Raw genomic sequence first — 19,713 nt, 5'->3', positions numbered from 1 at the left:
TGACATTGGAACAAAGAGCAGCCAGAACAGCCTTTTCAGATGGTCATCATAACACTGCCATTCAGGTACTTCCTCTGCCAAGATGTGCTATATTCAGTTTTCAGAATGGTACATAGCATTAACTCAGAACACGGTCTTTCTCCATCTGTCATTGTAGGGCATCTTGAGCATAAATGTAGCCACAAAAAGAGTTCATTATGGGTAAAATTATTTTTGTTTTGTTCCTTACTACTACATTCTATTTCTTGCCAACATTTATATCATCCTACAGTATACTGCTTATGCCATATTTAATTCAATTTGAGTATAGTAATGACTTAAGATGTCTGATCAGGTCTGGTGAAATGTCTTTGTATGAATGACATACAATGAGGCTGATTGAACAACAGGTCGAACATGTAACTTCCCGGGTGGTATAAACTCCCTTTGTAAATAGTAAACCTATAATAAACTGTTTCCTTTGTAAATAATCATACTATAATTAAGAACCATCCAGTTCTATGCCTGAATAAATTCAGGACTGCAAAAAAACAAATTTTTCTGATGTTACTCAGAAAGGGGTTACACACTATCTATTATCTTGGCACTTGTGCTCATAAACAAAGGCCTTTCTAAACGTTTAAAAACACCATGCAGTGTGAAATGGTTTCCATGTAGCGAGTCATGCCTTGAAATGTTAGGAGTAGCTACCAGCAGCTGTTGGCATTCACGGGGGGAGCAGAGACAGGAACAATGGTTGTTTTTCATTTGTGCTACACTGCCATTTCCTCAATAGATTTCCACAGTGAGCAAAAGACACCTGTTCTTAGCTCAGGTGAAATGATTTAGTTCCGTCCAGTGCTCACACAAATGCAATTTTACAGAAGCAATGTGACTCCCTTCTTCACAGACTTTTTATGTCTGGCCCAGATCTCCAGGCATTTTGACAGTCAACAAACAGGCAATATTCAAAGCAATATTGTGAGACTTCCAATCTTTTATTGAATCAGGCTGGCGAGGGTTAGTTGATATATGCATGGAATGTCCATTTAATCACTTTGTGGTTTTATTTTTGAAATTGCCCTTTTCCAGAAAACATAAACAGATACAATTACTGTAAAAATAAAAAGTAATCCTTCTTTTACATTAGTTGGTACATTGAAAATAACTCCATTTGTTTTTATAAATAACAATACAATTTGAGGTCCAAAACGCATTGCATGGCCATTCCTTCTATGGGTTTTAGCACCCTATATAATTTCTACCATAAATGTGATGCAAAACAGATAAATATAATGTGCTGTTGAAACTATAATTACTATGGGGTCTATGTGACTGCTAGCAGAGCTGAAAATAATGACCAGGGGGACATGGCATGAGCGTTCGGCATTTACGAGCGACTCAAACTTTCCATGAGCTTGCTCTGCCATGTTAAACCTGTTAGGAAGCCATTCCATCTTGACATCATAAAAAACTGGATTTTAAAGGTTTTTTGAAAACAAAAAATCCTGTAATTGATTGCATCGGAACTCCCTCAGTGATTTTACATTTACATTCAGACACTGAGCAGACTCTCCAGTCCTGAGTGGTTAGCATAAGCGAAACAGAAAGTTAGATGCAATGGGAGTTTTAAAGGACATAGTGATTTGAAAATATATTCAGAGATACAACAGACAGATACAGCAATTGTTTTAAAAATTAATATTTCGTCCTTGTATGTGAAAAGTAATTTTTCTGCACTTTCCAGTGTCTCGTGTTATGCCATATGCAAACACAGATGTCTTCATGTTGAAATGAAATGGCACCAAAAAATGGCAAAATGAACAAAAAGGCACCATAACTACAGAGCTTTTGCCTTTGCTCAAACTGTGCATGAATAGAGGACTGTTCCCTTTACATGATAAAAATGAAATGCTGGCAGGATGTAGACATGTGCAGTTTTGCAGGAGTACATTCTGTGCCTTCACAGGCATGTCAGTTTGCCCTCAGGCCTTCACCTCCCAATATTTCCTGGGACCCTTAGTTTGGGTGGACTGTGAAGGACCCGGAGCTTTTGTCTCAGGTGGTTGCTGGAGAAACCCAAAGGTAAACTCTCCCTGGATGGCAACCTTACAGAATCCTTCCACTGCAGGAAAACAAGATTCAACAACTGCTGATCTACTGTATAGTGTGTTTACTTAGAGAATGACATAACTGTGAAAGTAGGCCAACATGACAAAGAGCAACCATATATTTCCCGGACAAAGTGCAGGTTCCTCATTATGGCTGAAGAAAAAGTACTCTCTTTAGCAGAAATTAAACTGGTACCAGGATGAACTGTATGACTAAGCTCTCTTGTGTCATTCTGGACTGTTGTGGTGCCATTATGAAACCTAAGACAAGATCATTTTGAGGATTGATATGGATTTTGGCCAGTTGCTCACACTGTAAAATTTAGCGTCATTAAATATTAAGTTATTTGCACACAGCATATGCTAAAGGGAAAGTTCAGTGTGGGCAGAGAAGATTATGTCAAGAACCAAAAAAAAAAGAAAAAAAGAACAAGTTGAGTTATTTTGAAGTTATTTTGAAATCATTGAAGCTGTAAAGGAAGCTAAACAAAATGTTCTTCAGAAACTTCCCTGCAGGCCTCTGTGCTGTTCAAGTTGAAACCTTTGATAGTAACAATGTCAACGCAATACTGCCACTGAAAGCAAAACAAACTGTTCTTACAAGAGTGCTCGTGCACACCAATACAGAATGTGATTGGTTGTAAAGCACACTATAATCATGTTGACTGCAATGGGTACGTATCCATGGCAAACTTCCCTGGCGACACTGGCATTGACCATTGACCCATTTCCGTTGAAAGGCTGAGCAGCTGTTCTCTGTTGTCCCCAGCCCAGAGGGGGCTCCATATGAACTGGATCTGTTGGCAGCTGGAGGAAGTCCAGCAGGCTCCATTCATCACTCACGTGCAATGGAAATAACCTATCAAAAAACGTAGCACGTTCACCGTAGCGGAATTTGACCCAAGCAAATACAGTGGGCAAAGAGAGTAGAGAGAGGATTCACCCCATTAAGGTTTAAAGAGTGACAGCCGCAGGGCAAATAACAAGTCTAGAGGGCACTGAGGTTCATGCTGAAAGCACTCTCCCTATTGGCACCATTTCAATTTGGTTTGATTTAGCTTGCAGTCAGAAAGGCATCACAGTCAGTACTCCACATAATTCATTATATATGACACATAACATGCCTGGCAACACCTGCCTGCCAAGACATACTGTAGGTGTGCAGCAAGTAGTTTTTTATTTTCATGTTAAACCACCTTGGCTATTTCTGCTAGTCCTGTAAAAACAATGCACAAGATTGTTTCCTGATATTTTTAATTGTCCAGACTGCCAAAAGGCAAAAATAATCCTTCAGGCCATTTGATAATCTAGTAATTTAATAGTATACCATTGGGGAAAGTGGGATTTATGTAGACTCATGTCTTATGAATAATTTGTTTTTGAACAACACTAATTGCTAATCAAAAGTGCTTATTTTATATGTATATAATATATTATGTATGTTTTTTTTTACAATTGAATTGAACATGCAAAGATATTTTGCACATAGAAAAGACAAATAACCTTATTTAACCAAGATGAGGACTGGACCCCATTGAACGGCAATATTGTGCTGCATTTCATTAAGGCCCCAGAGCGATACACATAGAATTATTTAGCCTACATGACTTCTTGAGGTGATAAAAGAATAAAGAATTTATTAAACAAATAAATCAAACAACAACATAGTGTCAAAATAAATATATTGATGGAAAAGCACAATTTCCAAGGAGAACAACAAATGTTAACGCTTAACCTTGTTTTTAGTGTCTTTGAGATTACACCGGTCAGATGTATTCCTTTTATTTAAAATAACCTAACACCGACTCTGCAGATGTGGCAGCTTTCAGACATGCTGAGGCTAGACTGTAAAAAAAAAAAAAAAAAAACTTTGCACAGAGAAAAACAAGTTTTCTAGAGCACAGAGAACAAAAAAGCATTTGGATCAGGGACAAGAAGGAGGAGCAGAAAGCCAGCCATCGTAAAAACATGGCAGAGTGGGTACAATACCAAGCCCTACAGTGTTGACACAAACATCTTTGGAGACGATGATAATAGGAGTTACAGTGCACTATGACACAGGAAGGATGGTAAGCACACTTCAATTAAATAGCATGAATTGCTTAATACTTGTTTACAGAAGAAGGCCAACAAGGAAAGGAGGCCATGTACAAACACCTAGAGCACAAGTAAGGCTTTTTTATTTTTACTTAGACTGCTGACACGCAGGCACCACCTTCATGTTGCATAATGGAAAGAATACCTCACACACATAAATCTTATATAATTAGTTTGACTGGAATCTGGCATGTGAATAAAAAGTTAAACTGAAAGAAGCACATTTTTGATTGCCACCTTTTCTATCCCACCAACTGTGCTTACAGAACCGTAAGTGATGTTCAGTAATGTTCAGGCCTGATCCCCATTTGAAAAGTGCTCTATCCTGCTTAGATTCTGTATCTTAGCAAGCACATATGATAGTTGCAGAGCATATGCAATCATAGCACAAAGACAGCAAAACCAATGACAGTTAAAATATCCTTGAGTTTCAGTTTATTAATATATTCACAGACATACTTTCTCTAGAACTAAAATAAAACTTTGAAAGGTCCATATCACAGAACACATCATCAAAGGGAACTAACTACAAAAATAGTCTCGTCTTGATTAAGCTAATCCAGCTGCTCAAAGTTAGGCCAAGCTGTAGGCAGCAACATGTGCAATATGTTTTTTTAGTTTGAAGGAGTCCTAAGCTAAGACACATTAAATGCTTCAATATCATTTTTAAGTCAAACATTTGAGGAAATCTGATTAAAATCGGTTTCATGTTTCCGGGCAGTCCAGGTACTCAAATCAAGTGAGCCATGCTACAAAATACTGATATAGACATATAATATTTGTTTACATATAATGAAGACAAATATAATTCCCATTGATTGAGTGATCACTGGGACCTTCTCATCAATTTGCTTTATTCTGAGTGAAAGTCCACTACACGTAGGCATGGAGCCCAAAGACCAACCCATTTCTTACTGGGACAGGGTGCACTGAACTCCACTGTGTATACAGCACTGTCTGAACAGTACTCCTGGAAGTATCAATCATGAACTATAGCACAGAATTAAACGCATGTCAGCAGCTGTCGTATGATCTCAGACATTATGATTCAGACACAACAGTGCACTGTGAAGGGGATTCTGACAGGGACCTAATATTTGGATGACAGCTCCCTACAACTGAAATCCAAAGCAGCACATCAAAAATGTAATATTTCAGAATTAGTATCAGGAAATGAACCATATGACCTAGTGAATTGTAAAATCTGGGGAAGTGTGATCTATTCAGAGACCAATTATATGAACAAACACAATTTACTCTCAATATACAGGACCTATTCAGGGCTCAGATGGGCACCTAGATTCTGGCCACCAGGAGGTGCAGTAACAAATCCCAGTTTCTTGTAATTTCTCTCACTACTACTATGTCACACAAACCATTTTCTCTTTGTACTGCACTTATTTTTAGAAAGGCTTCTTTTTTGCTTATGACCTATCCTCAAGCTAAGCCCCTTTTCATCTGTTCTTACTATATGTATGTTCACAATGAACAGCCAGCAGCTGTTATAATAGCTGCATGTGAGAATGTGAACTGTGGGATTGCATTCAAAGGTAATTGCCGACTTAATCAGTTAAACGGCTTTGATTGTGTGGTGTAACACCTGATAGGAAACCAACACCAGTTTAAACCCATATACAGTATTTTACCATGTAGAAGTCATGGTAGTGACCTAACCTCTTTCAAATAAAGCTCTGGGTTCTATATTTGTACAAAGCTAGCACCATGCCACTGATCACGTACTTTCACAAGAGCTAGGTACAGTTGCCATAGTCCAGCACGCAGCTCTGGATGAGCACAAACGTCAACCTGTTCCAAAGTTCTTAGAGCAAAGTCACTTTAGCAATTTACGCACATACAATTGTGGTTACTGTATTTTATGCCTTTTCAGTCATTCATTCTTCATACTCCATGAAAAAGATATTTTAACATTCTCTCAGAAATTATTGTAAGTAGATTATTAAGTTAAACATTTGTATGTATCTTATATTCATACATATTGATTTGAATTAGTATTTTTAAAGAAATAAGTACTGTATCTGTGTAATACAAAACCCAGACATTGCATCATGTGTACTGTGTCTCTATATTATATATATTCCATTTTTACTCATTTGCTTGCAACATGGATTAATTTGTGCCACAAGGTTCCAACCAAGCACACACACAATGCTTGAGCATTGTTGCCATGTAAATCATTTTACCTTTTTTTCATCTTCCAAAAAACCATATAGCATGTGCTACAAGCACACTGTAGATGAACCAGCAATTAATTACTGCCAGTAAGGTCATACATTACCATACCTTTCTTCTTTGCCATCCTATGGTTCAAAATGGAAAACAACGCTAAACAAAATTAACCTAGTATTGATGTTTCTCAGCTGATAAAAATTTTTTTGTGATCAATTATGGTATCAGTTCTAGGATGTAGAATTGTATATAAAAGCTGCACTATTAAATGCTTTACAACATTTTACAACAAAGTTTATATTCTATCTAACAAGGATGGGATATTTTTAGAGGATGGGCAATTGCATCTGGTGTCCTTTTTTTAATACAATCTAATTTGGCTCATTATTTCCTATAGTGGTGCCATCACTGCAAACTCCTCTAGCTGAAGGAAGTTAAAAATAACTTGCATTCAAACTTGGATTTTAAAAAAAAACTGTTCATAAACACTTCTTATATGACTCGTCTTTAAAGATCTCAAGCAAACTAAATAATCAAACAAACAAAATTTCCTTGCAATTTGTTTTAGTTTATTTATGCATTTATAGCCCTGAATCCACTTAGCCATATAGCCAACTTTGGAGTATAAATGAATATTTATACAATAAATTCAAGAAATCATGAAATGCCCGCAGTTGTGGACATCCTGCTTTATCAAAAGTCATCTACTTGGCAAATATGAACAATTTCCACCATGCCATGTCACCGCATGCTTACTCTCTGGCAAGTGTAGACACTGCCCAAGCACTGTTGCACATCTCACAAATGCACTTCAATGATGCGTGTGTCTACAGATCAATGTCCTCATGTTCCCAATTCAAGGAAGGGCGTTTAGATTCTATTTCATCCAAGAATTACATAAAAAGCCATCTAAAAAGAATACAAGCATCCACTTGTATGTGTTAAACGGAAGACCCAGCAGAGGCCGCATTTTTGGAATCTGGGTAAAAGTTCACTCAATTGGAATCATGGGGAGTCCAGCGCCAGGATGTGGCTCTGGTAATGAGCTGTCAAAGATGAATGGAAAGCTGAAGATTAACCCTGTAGCACCCATAACATTGCTTCTCTGAGGCCCTGTTCAGTCTGTCTCGTAACAAAGCCCATATGCGTAGCACTTAGGAGGTATATTGAACGATGGTGGACAGACACCGAAGGATAGCTGCTTCTTGAACTACTGTATACTGAAGAAAAGGAACTGAAACTTTTCTTCCTTTCTTGTTCCTCATCTTCTTTTTATGAAACTGGTGTTAAGTGATCAGTATCAGTCAAAAAAAGAAATATATTCTCTTGTCAGATTGCTTTACATAGTTAGTTCAGCTTAAATGGACTATCATGTCACATTATGTATTTATATATATTTTTTGACACTTGGATTGGCTCCCTCTAAAATAAAAACACTAAACTCAATGAACCCTTTTTTAATGTTCTGTAGCCTTCACTTACTATGTTGATTTACTGTCTCATGCAGGTTTTACAGGTAAAGAAAGACGATTAAATTGAATCTCCCAATCTAAAATGCTGGCTTCCAGCAGTTCTCTTTTTTTCTTTTTTCTTTTTTTTACAGAAAATTCACCCCTTAGGCCACATTCCAGCACAGGTGCTGGCAAGGGGTGGTGGGCACATGATTTATCAGCACAACCTTTCACACAGTGACCCACCAGTGAACGAGTGGGGAACTGAGTAAAGCTGGGGAGGCTGGAGGAGTTCCCCCCAGCCCTATAACCCCCTCATCTCACCCCACCAGACTTCAAACACTGAGACCTTGAAAGCTCTATTTTTTTTTTACTCTGCTTTCCAAATGCAGGTGAAAGTGCCTTCAACTAGTGACTTAATTCATAAACAAAACACATTTATTTTCTTGAACTTAATTTATTATTTATAATGATTGATTAAAAAATAGGCCATGAGGACTATTGAGGATTTAAGGGGGAAAAGTGTAGCAAATGAATGAATCTATCTTTTCGTCTGGTTTGGCAACTGCATACAAAGTACATGCACTGTATTTTCTTTAGAAAGTTCCAGTGGACCTAAAGATCTTACAAATTTTATATTTTGATATCACTAATATATGCAAAACTAACACATAAAAACAATGGGCATCATCAACAGTATCATCAGTGCTGTGTATAGTCATACCAGCCAGTGTCCCTAAACTACAACCTAATGCTTTAGATGTCTTTATTAGGAGAAACTGTTGTTGATGGACACTGGCAGATGATAATAACCAAGAAAATAATCTTTTGTCCATGTAAGAGCTTGGTCCAATAAGTCACACCAAAAAAAACATTCTTACGCACATGATTGCGCTTGAATCAACTTCCCGTCATGAGTTTGTGTGGTTTTACAAGCGCTAGATACAAAATACGTGCTGAACGTGCACATGCAGGATGGGAGGGGTAAGCTTTGGGACACATGCTACCCATAACAGCCACTACAGCCCCTGAACTCCTAAACTATGACACACTTCCCTTCTCTTTTCTCCAGGAAAAAACATTAGCTTTACCTTTTACATACTGTTTGCTTAGTCTTAACATACATGACATCAAATTAATAAATTCTTGCCAGATTAACATCTTTTATGTTACATGGATATTTCTATAGTGCCAGTATACTGTGACCAGGTTGACAAGCCCTTGATTATATTCTAGAAAGTGGTTTAAGAAGTGAATCAAATGGCCATTATTCAATATTTGGATATACCTTTTCTCTCCTGCACCTACATAACCTATTGGATGTGCATGTATTATTTTTGTTATACTACTACATTACATTACATTCAAGCATTTAACAGACACTTTTACCCAGAACTTTAAAAATTTATATTTTTGCTTACCATCCATTTATACTACTGGACATGTAGTAAAGTCGTATTAAGTGCTTGAATCATAAAATCATTGTATTTTGAATCATAAAATCATTGTATTTAAAATCAGGAACGTCCTTTTCACTTAAATCATCTGAGCCTGTGAATTTTCTGTAAAACAAACAGAGGTGTTGTTCGGATACTAAATATATAAAGCAGGGTCAATCCAAAAGAAAGCAGCTGGAATTTTTTTCATGTGATGGCCTGCCCATGCATTCCTTGTCTTCTCTACATGCTGTCAGCTCTGGTTTTGGGGATATGGATAATACTGGCATTCTCTATGCGTGAACTTTCCCCTACTTCTCACACTGCTCCAGCCTCCAAGCAGCATTTCGGTTTCCAAGACCACACTGTTCAGCACTATGACCACATGTTTCCAGAACATTGTGAGCATCACCAACTACAGCCAGTCCTGTGCAAATATGAAGAAATTAAAGATGTTTCCAGTTTGTATCAAGCGTTTTTGGAGCTGAGGTAGCTTCATATGTGTAAAAGGATATTCCACACAGGAGATATCAAACCAGAAAATAGACAGCTAACGCATAGCACAAATAATCAGTGACAGATTTCACAGAATAGATTTTCTCTTCTGGAATAATTTTTAAACTCTGAATAACATATTAATCACCTAGATATTTTTCATTCTTTCTCTGGCAGTAGATTAGACTTCCAAATAGCTACCACCTTCACTTCTGAACAGAAATAATACAGTCATGGTTACAAGGTGTCCATTCATAATGTTAAATGTTAGCTGGTAATCAAATATGCGTGTGTGTGTGTATATATATATATATATATATATATATAATATACATACACATATGTATGTAAATATGTTTGTGTGTGTGTGTGTGTGTGTGTGCTTGTGTATACATACATAGGTAAATTCATCATAGTATTACATTGCTAAAATCCAAATTTATTTCACATTCTTGAAACAAACGAAAGTTGTTCGGTGAGTACACAATGCCACACTCAGTGAACAAAGTACAATAATAATAAATAATTTCATCATTATATATTACTCAGATCACTCAGCGTGGCTCACAGTCGGAGCAACAGGCTTCATTGTTGCATCATGGCCTTTTGTTCATACTCTCTGCAGGAACAGTTAAGCACTGAGGAAAAAGAAACCGGAGATGAGTAGCACACACCCCTAGAGGCCGGTGAGCCAATCAGAGCAGACTTCATGCAGGAGCCCAGGGCTCAGAAAGTATATAAGACAACTACTGCTCTCTGTGTAACGGCGCACAGAGCTCATATAGGCTACACAGAACAAGACCAACATTTGACATATACTGTACAATCAAGGGCCGGCAAGGAGAAAGCCAAAGAGGACAAGCCAGCAAAGATGAAGATTACTGCGACAAGCCTGATGCTCTGCACAGCCATTCTGGCTGGTGTCGTGTCAAGCTACCCCTTCGAAAGGAAGACCGCATCAGGGAAGGAGCAGAATGGGAGGTACGCCTCCTGGGACGACGTGAACGTGATCGCCCACGGTCTCCTGCAACTGGGCCACGGCCTGAAGGAGCACGTGGACAAGACAAAGGGACAGATGAGAGACATCACCACCAAGCTCAAGTCCTTCAACGGCACAGTGACCGAGCTGGGCAAACAGACCCAGCGTCTGCAGGAAGATGGAGAGGCACTGAAGGCCAAGGCGCGGGCGCTGGAGGAGCGAGAGAACCAAGTGCTCAACATCTCCACGGAGCTCTGGGAGAAAGCAGAGCAGCTCCAGCAGGACAGGCAGAAGGTCCAAGAGAGGATAGGCAAGCTGGAGGAAAAGGTGGACGGCATGCTGCAAGGAGAGGGACCAGAGACCATCAACAAAAGCGATGCCCACATCATCCAAGTAAGCTGATTAACCACTGTCTCCGAAATCTTAGGGATGAAACTAAGCTTTATAAAATACTAGTAATTTGAAACCCAATCAAACATTTTGTTTAAACTGCACGAGACTTTATAGGAATATTGGAATCTCAAAAGCAACCAATCTAATGTCCCAAACTGTGATTTACTAACCTGTGTCTTAATCTTTTGATAACTTAATCACAAATAGAAGATCAGTAAGTGCATATTGTGAAATGTACTATCTTTGTTTCATAAACTGACATAAATAGTAAAACAGAAAGCACACGGTATAGAGCGACTATTCTAATCTTGTAACAGATGCATATTGCTAAAGGGACCCGTGTCACCAATAGTTGAGTACCATCTTCTAGTTCAGAACACATCGCAACAGCACACAATGTATAAATTTAGTCTTACCAGGATAAAAAACAAGATACAAGCACACTAAGCATGTGGGTACGTGTCACGATTCCAAACACATGTCAACAGTGTTGTTAAGCGTCAAGAGACATCCTGGCACAGAAAACTAAACTGTACTACGTGCCGAGAGGAACAATAATTGCGCGCAGTGACCTTCAGCCTTGCACGTAGCCTACATAAAATTTAATTGGTACTTACATTCAAAGAAATATGTTTAGCCTACTTTTATTTTCAAAACATTGTACAATTATCATTTTGAAAAGACTACGCTTTTCACAGAGAACATAACGGCGTACAACTTTAACTGTAAAATGTTTAATGTACGCGTATTGTTTCAGTGGATGTTGGAGGCACAAAACCGAAGAATTGATGACCTAGTGGAGAGAATCCGCGTACAGCAAGAGAAACTGGAGAAGCAGAACGTGCGCATACGCACGCTTCAGAATCAGGTAGGCATTTGCGTCCTGGACACTATTTAGTCACTGCAGTTCCATTTGTTTTGAGCTCTGAGCGTGAAATAGAGACCTAAGTTAATGCGTTATTTAATACAAAGGTAAGTCAAAACATTTTGTACCTTAATGCTCAACACACTGTAACTAACAGCCCCATTCCTTTCTCAGATAAAACAGAGGAAAGACAGGAGCTCTCTGAGACGGAAAGTGGACGAAGCCGCTCTCAATGGCAGCATTGAACAAGGCGATTCACCAATTGGTAAGTAGTCCTACATCATGCATCATTTCACGTCTTGTGAAAATATATAGCCAAGAAAAGAATCGATCAAATACTTAAAGCCTCAATAATCCGGTCAAGTAGTTCTGCGTTAGAGACAAAAGAATCGTAGATGCGTTCAGACATTCCCAGTTATCTTGATTTGGCAAGCGGCCAACTGGTGTGACGTTGAATCCCGCGTAGATATTTTTGACATGAGAAGGGTGGGGCGGTGGTTGGCGCATTGTGCTGAGCTGGATTATGAACACGTAAACCTAGTAATCACAGCCACTGGTCTAATGACCCCACTCTTTCTCCACTTTGAAAACCGCAATAATAAGGTTCGAAGATATAAATCCACTTCCATATTCCTGAAATATTCTTGACAGTGACAGAGCAAGAAAGCTAGTAAAATAATTGTTAATCTAACAGAATACGTACAGTACCCGAATTGTGGCCAGGTGTATGGCTGGAATGTTGCCCACTGAAGTCATTTGGATTTCTACTTCCCGTATTCAAAATAAGGGTCTTTCAGATTGCATGAAACTGGCTGAAACCCGACTAAAAGTGGCCAGGACCCAGTTTGCTGGTATAGGAACAGTGACCAACTTGACTTAAGTTCCTTTTTTATGCAGGTTGCCAATTTAACATTTATTCATGTTAAAGGAAAGGTGAATATTTCTCTAATGAATGACGAAATATATATGATGTCAGAATTAGCCTTTGTAATTCTCATTATGTATTAGGGTAACACTGGTTGACAACAGAACATAAGTGAACTTACGTTAGGATATTACTAGTCTTATTTGGAACATTCATCTCACTTTGGTGATACCATCTGAATAGTAATCACACAGATCAACAGTGAGCTAATTTAAAGTCTGTTGTGTTACAACAGTCTAAAGCCACCAAGCAGAACCTGTAATTGGGTGAAAGGTGAACTCACAGCTAAGAGAGGGAAAGACAGGAAATTGAGAATGCATCCACAAGAAACGTGGCTCAGAAAAAAGTCATTGACGTAAGAGGGATTTTAGAAATGTTGAAAAGTAAAATATTTCTCTGGCTGGAACCCAGATGGGTGAGAGTTGAGCAGCTGTATACAATGTTAATCCAGTGAGACAATGCTGTTCCAAAACAGAGGAATTGAGTTAAAATGCATCTGTGGGAGTGGGGAAAAGGGTCGCTGGCAAATCAGAGACTCCTGCAAAGTTCCCCAGAAGTTGACACATTTCAGAACCAGTCCAAGTCATGTATGTGACGTACATGGTGGATTGGAATTCAGCCTAGGTTTGTGAACTTTGTACACATTGTTCCATTGTTATTTTGATGACACCATTCCTCCTCCATCTCCTCAAAAAAAAAAAAAACACTCGTATTTCCCCAGTAAATTTGTGCGACCTTTACCCTAGTTCTGTCAGAGCCAGACAGCCTCCACCTTGCCCCACCCCTTTCTCTTTATCCTTACATTCCTTCACCATTACGGCTGAAGTAATTGAGAAGTGTGCCAAAGTTGAACGGCATCCTTGGCCCCCCACCCCTCTACCTCCCCAGCGTTAATGTTCTGTACTGTATGAATATAACTGAACATTCAGTCACGTCATTAAAGGATTAAACTAACAGTTGAGATTAGCTTTCCTCCGTAGTTTCAAGCTCTGTCCTGATACGGTATTGATTAATAATCTTACACTTGTCAGAACAGTTGGGATTATGTGATTTGGATACATTAGCTTGCTCCTTAGAAAAAACTTTTGTTCTTAAAAAGCATTGCAACTTGAACAAAAAGCTTAGTGGCATTGCATTATATGCAACATTTCCTATTTGTAACTTGGATGTAAATACATGTAAAGAATTTTGTTTCTGTATCACTACCCCGGGTTTGTTCATTGTCCATCTGATTCCATAGAAAATACATGGACACTTTCTGGTTTACATCTGACATTCCTGTCATTTTGTTTTCAGTATTATTTAGACTGATTATTTATATCAGCATGAAAACACTCAAACATAGCTCATCATCGCACATGGGGAATGTTTGCCCTTGAGCTGTTTGTTGTTGTATCTAACTTAGCAGCAGCTTATATGTCAGTGCATGATGGCCACGCAGCCTGACATCAGTAGCAGGCAGCTGTGCATGTGAAGGCGGTGTGACCACAAGGTCTGTGGAATGCCAGTTGGCCCTATGTAGTCAATGTCAACTGCAGGTTTAGGTTCCCCCGGGGTGGGCGGGGGGAGGTGAGTCCAACTGCAACTTTACCAGAAGGGCAGCCTCAACTTTTCAATTGTCAGACAGCTCAAGGTCACAACTCCAGATAAAGGCTTAAACATATGTTACAAACTTAAAATACTAACAGTACGGCAGTTTATCTTGTACTAAATCTGACCACTATTGCAGAGAAGGTATTTAGAAACAACATGGACAGCCAGTTTTCAACAGCTGCATCCATTTTGTTGACCTTTTGGCATTCTGGTGGTAAAATATCACCACATGTGGTAGCTGTTCACTTAGTTGGTGAACAAGTCAGTCAATCTGTAAAGGGAAACTACACAGTAAAAGCTTCAGTGTTTAATCAGATTTGATGGAGTACATTTTATTCCTTTTGAATTTAAACAATCTGAGCATTACTATAAACTTGCTTCCCCTGCTTACAGTATTGGGCTGGAAAAATAGCTATTTCCTTTTATACCTTTGACAGTGATTGAGGGTGAAGAAAAAACACTTGGTTGAAGCTCACAGCAGTTATTTTCAGATGAAAATAAATGGACTTTAGCCCTTCACACACAAACAATAAAGTGTTGGCAGAACGTCCTGTGAGCAGTCTGAAGTTCAAGGAGCATGTGGGGAAAAGTACTGTTTTGCTTCTCCTGTGACTAACCAAGTTAAACAAGCTCTGTTCAGCTGAGTTCAACCTGTCAGAAACTCATGAAAAAGAATACTTCCCCATTTGCAAGGTGCTTGTCCTGATCTTTACCATAAAGAGCAGATATTGTTTGTTAGGAATGGGTAATTTCAGTTCATAAGGGTCAAGAGTCTTGTAGGTTCTTGGCTTATTTCTCAATGATAAATCTATCGGCACCAATTAAACCAATTGTACATAAATGCATGTGTGTAATAGGTTTGATCAAACAAATAAAAATCCCAGACTTAATTTCCACTGTTGTAATTGTCAGTACTCAAGGTTGGACTTCTTTGTTGTTCCAGACATGGCTGTAGATTGTCACGAATTGTTCCTGCAAGGAGAGAGTACCAGTGGAGTGTACACCATCCAGCCAATCAACTCCCAGCCCTTTGAAGTCTACTGTCAAATGACATCAGGTGAGTGAGACAGAAAAAAAGGTGAGTGAGACAGAAAAAAAGCTGTATTTTCAGCAGACAGATAGCCGTGTCCCCTGAAGAGAGGCATTTGAGCAACCCACAGTAGCCCCACTGAAAGCTGATTCCAGTTTGAGAGCTAATGGCCCTCAGCTAACACCCACACTCTGTCTCCCTCTCTTGACACAGAAGGTGGATGGACAGTCATTCAGAGACGTCAAGATGGCTCGCTGGATTTTGACCAGTTGTGGCAGGCCTATCAGAACGGCTTTGGCAAGCTTGAAGGTAAATATACTGTGTACTTTTAATATACTTTTAACCTACCTCAAGAATGCACTGTTTTACCAAGATGCGTCACAGTAATGAGGAATCTTTCTGGAACTATAGCACAGTAAAAACGGATTGTGATCAGTGCCGAGAGTGGAAATTAACATTGTTCAAAAATCACCTTAATGAAAAGGGACCAATATCAGTACACTAATGAGAATATTTCATGTAAATATTAGGAATGTCTAAAATCAGGCAAATCCCACTAGAGGAGTTGGTAAAAACATATAATCTAATCTCAGTCAGTAGTCATTACCCAACTGCCATCACCCCAAGGGAATAAATCTCCTGTTATTTTCAAGGGATTCCTCTAAAGGATTAGAGGTCAGAGAGGACACATTTTGAAACATCAAAAATACTATTAATAGCAGTTCAAAGTGCTATTTTTGTAGTCGTGAATTACTCAACAGCCTGTGTGCTATAATGCTATATCTTTTCCACTTCAGGCGAGTTCTGGTTGGGGCTGGAGAAGATTCACACTCTGTCCCAACAAGGGGACTACATTCTGCATGTGGAATTCTCTGACTGGAAGGGCGAGAGCCAGACCATCAAGTACCCATTCCACCTGAGCGGAGAGGAGAACAGCTATTCTCTGCACCTGCAGGGAGGCTCCTCTGGGGACCTGGAGAGTGCCTTGACTTCAGACCCCTCTGGAGTTCCCTTCTCCACCCGAGACAGAGACAATGACCAGAAGACCGATATGAACTGCGCCAAACACCTCTCCGGTACGTCTCAGCTGCCTGAACTCTCAGTTTAGCTTAGGTCAAATGAATGTTCATTCATCACAGCTGTAGAAGAATCATTGATGATAACAATGAACTAAGTCTCTTAAATTCTCTTTGTCATCAAGGTGGCTGGTGGTTTAGCAACTGTGGGCACTCCAACCTGAACGGCAAGTACTTCAACAGCCCTCCTCCCAAACAGAGGCACCAGAGAAAGCAGGGGGTGTTTTGGAAGACCTGGCGAGGGCGCTATTACCCCCTGAAGACGACCGTCATGAAGATTGCCCCAGCCGAGATTGATTATAAATAAGAGGAGGCAGGTGTGGTTCTCCTGAATTTGTCCTCTTAAAACAAAATACTCACAGCAAGTAGGGGAAAAAGAGGGACTGACCTGTGCCCCTGGGACTGACCTGTGTAACAACCAGGCTGTCAGAAGTATTCAGATGGCTGTCAGAAAGAAGACTCGCTGCAAGTCATTCTGTGGAAGGCGCAGCGGACACTCAATTTAATGCAGAGACCAAACTGTCTACATTATCATCTTTAAACATAGCCTTACAAATATAGGGACCAAGGTACTATATTATTCCAAGGTTTGACAACTGGATGTTGGTAGGGAAAAAATGAAAATGAACATATAATATTGGAAGAAATGATTGGTTGTGGGAAATGGTTTCACAGTCTTTTCTAAGAAATGTGGTAATGTATACTCCCAGATTACATTTTGAGCATTGATTCATACCAGAATGCTATGTTTCTCATTAAGCTTAGTTCACAGCTTTTAAATCTAACCATGAAAATGTATTAAGACCCACCTGAGAGGCTGATTCTGGCCAGAGTTATCACATGGCACAAGATAGTCATGGATGACACCCAGTCCCTTATTGAATAAAAAAAAGTGTACACGAACAGCTGGGTGCCATAAGCAGAGAAGCTTTATCCATCAAAAAAAATTTTAATGGCATAAGCAAACCAAAAAAACACTATCAAAAAAGGTGCTTTTTATAATGTACTGTTATTTATGTCCTGGTGTAAATGATGTTACGACTTCAGAGAACGTCGCACAGTCAGTTATGGTAATTATGAACATGTGTATCCATTCCAGCCATTGAAACAGGTCACAGAGAGCTCTGCCTGTACCTGTAAAGTTGATCCTAGGTCAAAGAGAACCCCTACTCCACTGACTGTCACATGGAGATTATCTCTCAGTCATATTGACTGGTTCTGATGGACAACCTCCACCTGTACACAAGGCAAATGTGGTGTCCATCTTCTGTACAGTGCCTCCAAATATTATTTCTGTTTTCAGATTTTATTTTATTGTAGCAAGTTGCGATGTTTTCTGTATTAAAGTTCTTGTTCATATTTCTAATTTAAATACTGTAAAAAGTGACTACCTTTCTGATGTAAGAAGTTTTTTTTAAGTTATATTGACCCAAATGTAGATTCCATAAAAATACAAAACGAATGGCTAACAGTTGGATGGCTTTGATTGCATCAATAAACTGAATATGGAAACTTAAAATCACTGTGCCGTATCATTACTTTCCAAAAGTCTATGGCCATACATTGCAGTGTGAAAATTTTTAAGGAATCATCGGTTCAAGCCTGGTGAGTCACCGCACCATTATGTTAAATGATGCAAGCTGATATATAATTTTCATGATTAGCAAGCGGGTCCCTCCCCATAATTCTGCTCACAACCACAGATGAAGAACAAATAGCTTTTCACTGAGCACATCCATGCATGTTTTAAAGCTTTCTACTGTGGCTGGTAGAGTACACGGTGCCCTCACACCAACTTAAACCAAACTAAAACACCAGTTTTCCCTTCAAGTGGCCTTTCCATAAACAAACCTGTGCTGAAGGCTCCTCCCCTCCTGAACTGACAAAAACAACCATCACAACAGTCTTTTGCTCAGGGATCATGACATCGCGTAGGGGCATGTCAGGTCATGACCGAATTTTTTTTTAAAAACAAGAAGAATAGCATTGTGAAACACCCTGACAGATGTCAGATAACAAGGTTTGAGATTTGAGGAAAAAACAACATAAGGCCAAGCCTCTCTGAAGCAGCATGGAGAAGCAAGGGCATTTCAGTTCATGAAACATCGGGGCACCAGAATTCCTGAGGTGCATCAAAGATCTGTTCACTTCTCTGACCAGTGTAGCCATGCTCACTGGCCCCAAATGGAAATCTGCGCAGCACACGCTCTTAAAAGACACATGTCAAGCTTTCACATCCCCTTGCCTTACAAAATTTATCCGCTTGCCTCTCTCAAGCTCAATGCTGAACATCTTGGATGAGGTTCCACTTTGTTAGCTTAGATTAGTGATGCCAGATGAAGAAAGTGACAAAGACACAGTAAGTAGCATACCGTTTCATTGCATAATCAAAATTGCAGAAATGTGGTCGAGGCATATAAAAAGTACCAGCACCAAACCTGTGAAGACAACAAAGAAAACACATGGCAGCTATTATTATGTAGAGACCTACTGCTAAGCCATATGGTGCTACATATAAGACAATCCTGCAATGGAATGTGTTTCGAGAATCAGACGCTTGTAATCAAACTGTAATACGATTAACATTGTTTGTCAATATATGCAATTGTATGAGTATCTAAGTGTATGGACATATTTGAATGGTTATTCTCAAAAAAATATTCACATTTTTTGACAACTTAAAAAGTTGTTTACACACACACACACAAAAACTGTGCTGTATCTATGCATTTCTGCGACACTGGATGTACAGCAGCAAACTTTCAGCTCCCTCTAGTGAACTAACTGGTGCGCTGTTCCTCTGCAACACCAGACTATTATTACTATTTTTTACTGTCCACTGACTATAAAATCACTCAGGCATACATGATTAATACACAGAAAATAAGCTTTTGCCAACTAACCACTGCAGGATTACACCATACGAAAGAGAGTAAACTCAAGAAAAAAGTGTGGAAAAAAACAAACAAAAAAATCCTGTAGATATTGTTTTAAAGGTCATGGCTGGCATTAAAATGTCGAAGGACAGGTGCAGCTATTATTTTTTTAAAATTAACAAATAAAAAAATTGCAGATAAACACTGTCAGCGGAGGTGA

At 39.1% G+C, this 19,713-nt stretch overlaps 1 protein-coding gene across 1 annotated transcript; it reads left to right on the top strand.

Annotated features, from left to right (window-relative positions):
• The first annotated feature begins 10,506 nt into the window (after positions 1 to 10,506).
• Positions 10,507 to 18,136, top strand: LOC118225419 (angiopoietin-related protein 4-like). The gene is made up of 7 exons (XM_035413774.1): positions 10,507 to 11,128; positions 11,886 to 11,996; positions 12,168 to 12,258; positions 15,455 to 15,568; positions 15,755 to 15,850; positions 16,339 to 16,617; positions 16,743 to 18,136. Exons 1-7 carry the CDS (start codon positions 10,628 to 10,630, stop codon positions 16,922 to 16,924), a joined length of 1,374 nt encoding a protein of 457 aa, XP_035269665.1. The 5' UTR covers positions 10,507 to 10,627; the 3' UTR covers positions 16,925 to 18,136.
• Positions 18,137 to 19,713: the final 1,577 nt, after the last annotated feature.

This window comes from Anguilla anguilla, chromosome 4 (genome assembly GCF_013347855.1).
Source record: "Anguilla anguilla isolate fAngAng1 chromosome 4, fAngAng1.pri, whole genome shotgun sequence".
Classification (NCBI taxonomy): Eukaryota; Metazoa; Chordata; class Actinopteri; order Anguilliformes; family Anguillidae; genus Anguilla; species Anguilla anguilla.
This window is presented reverse-complemented; position numbering and strand designations above follow the sequence as displayed.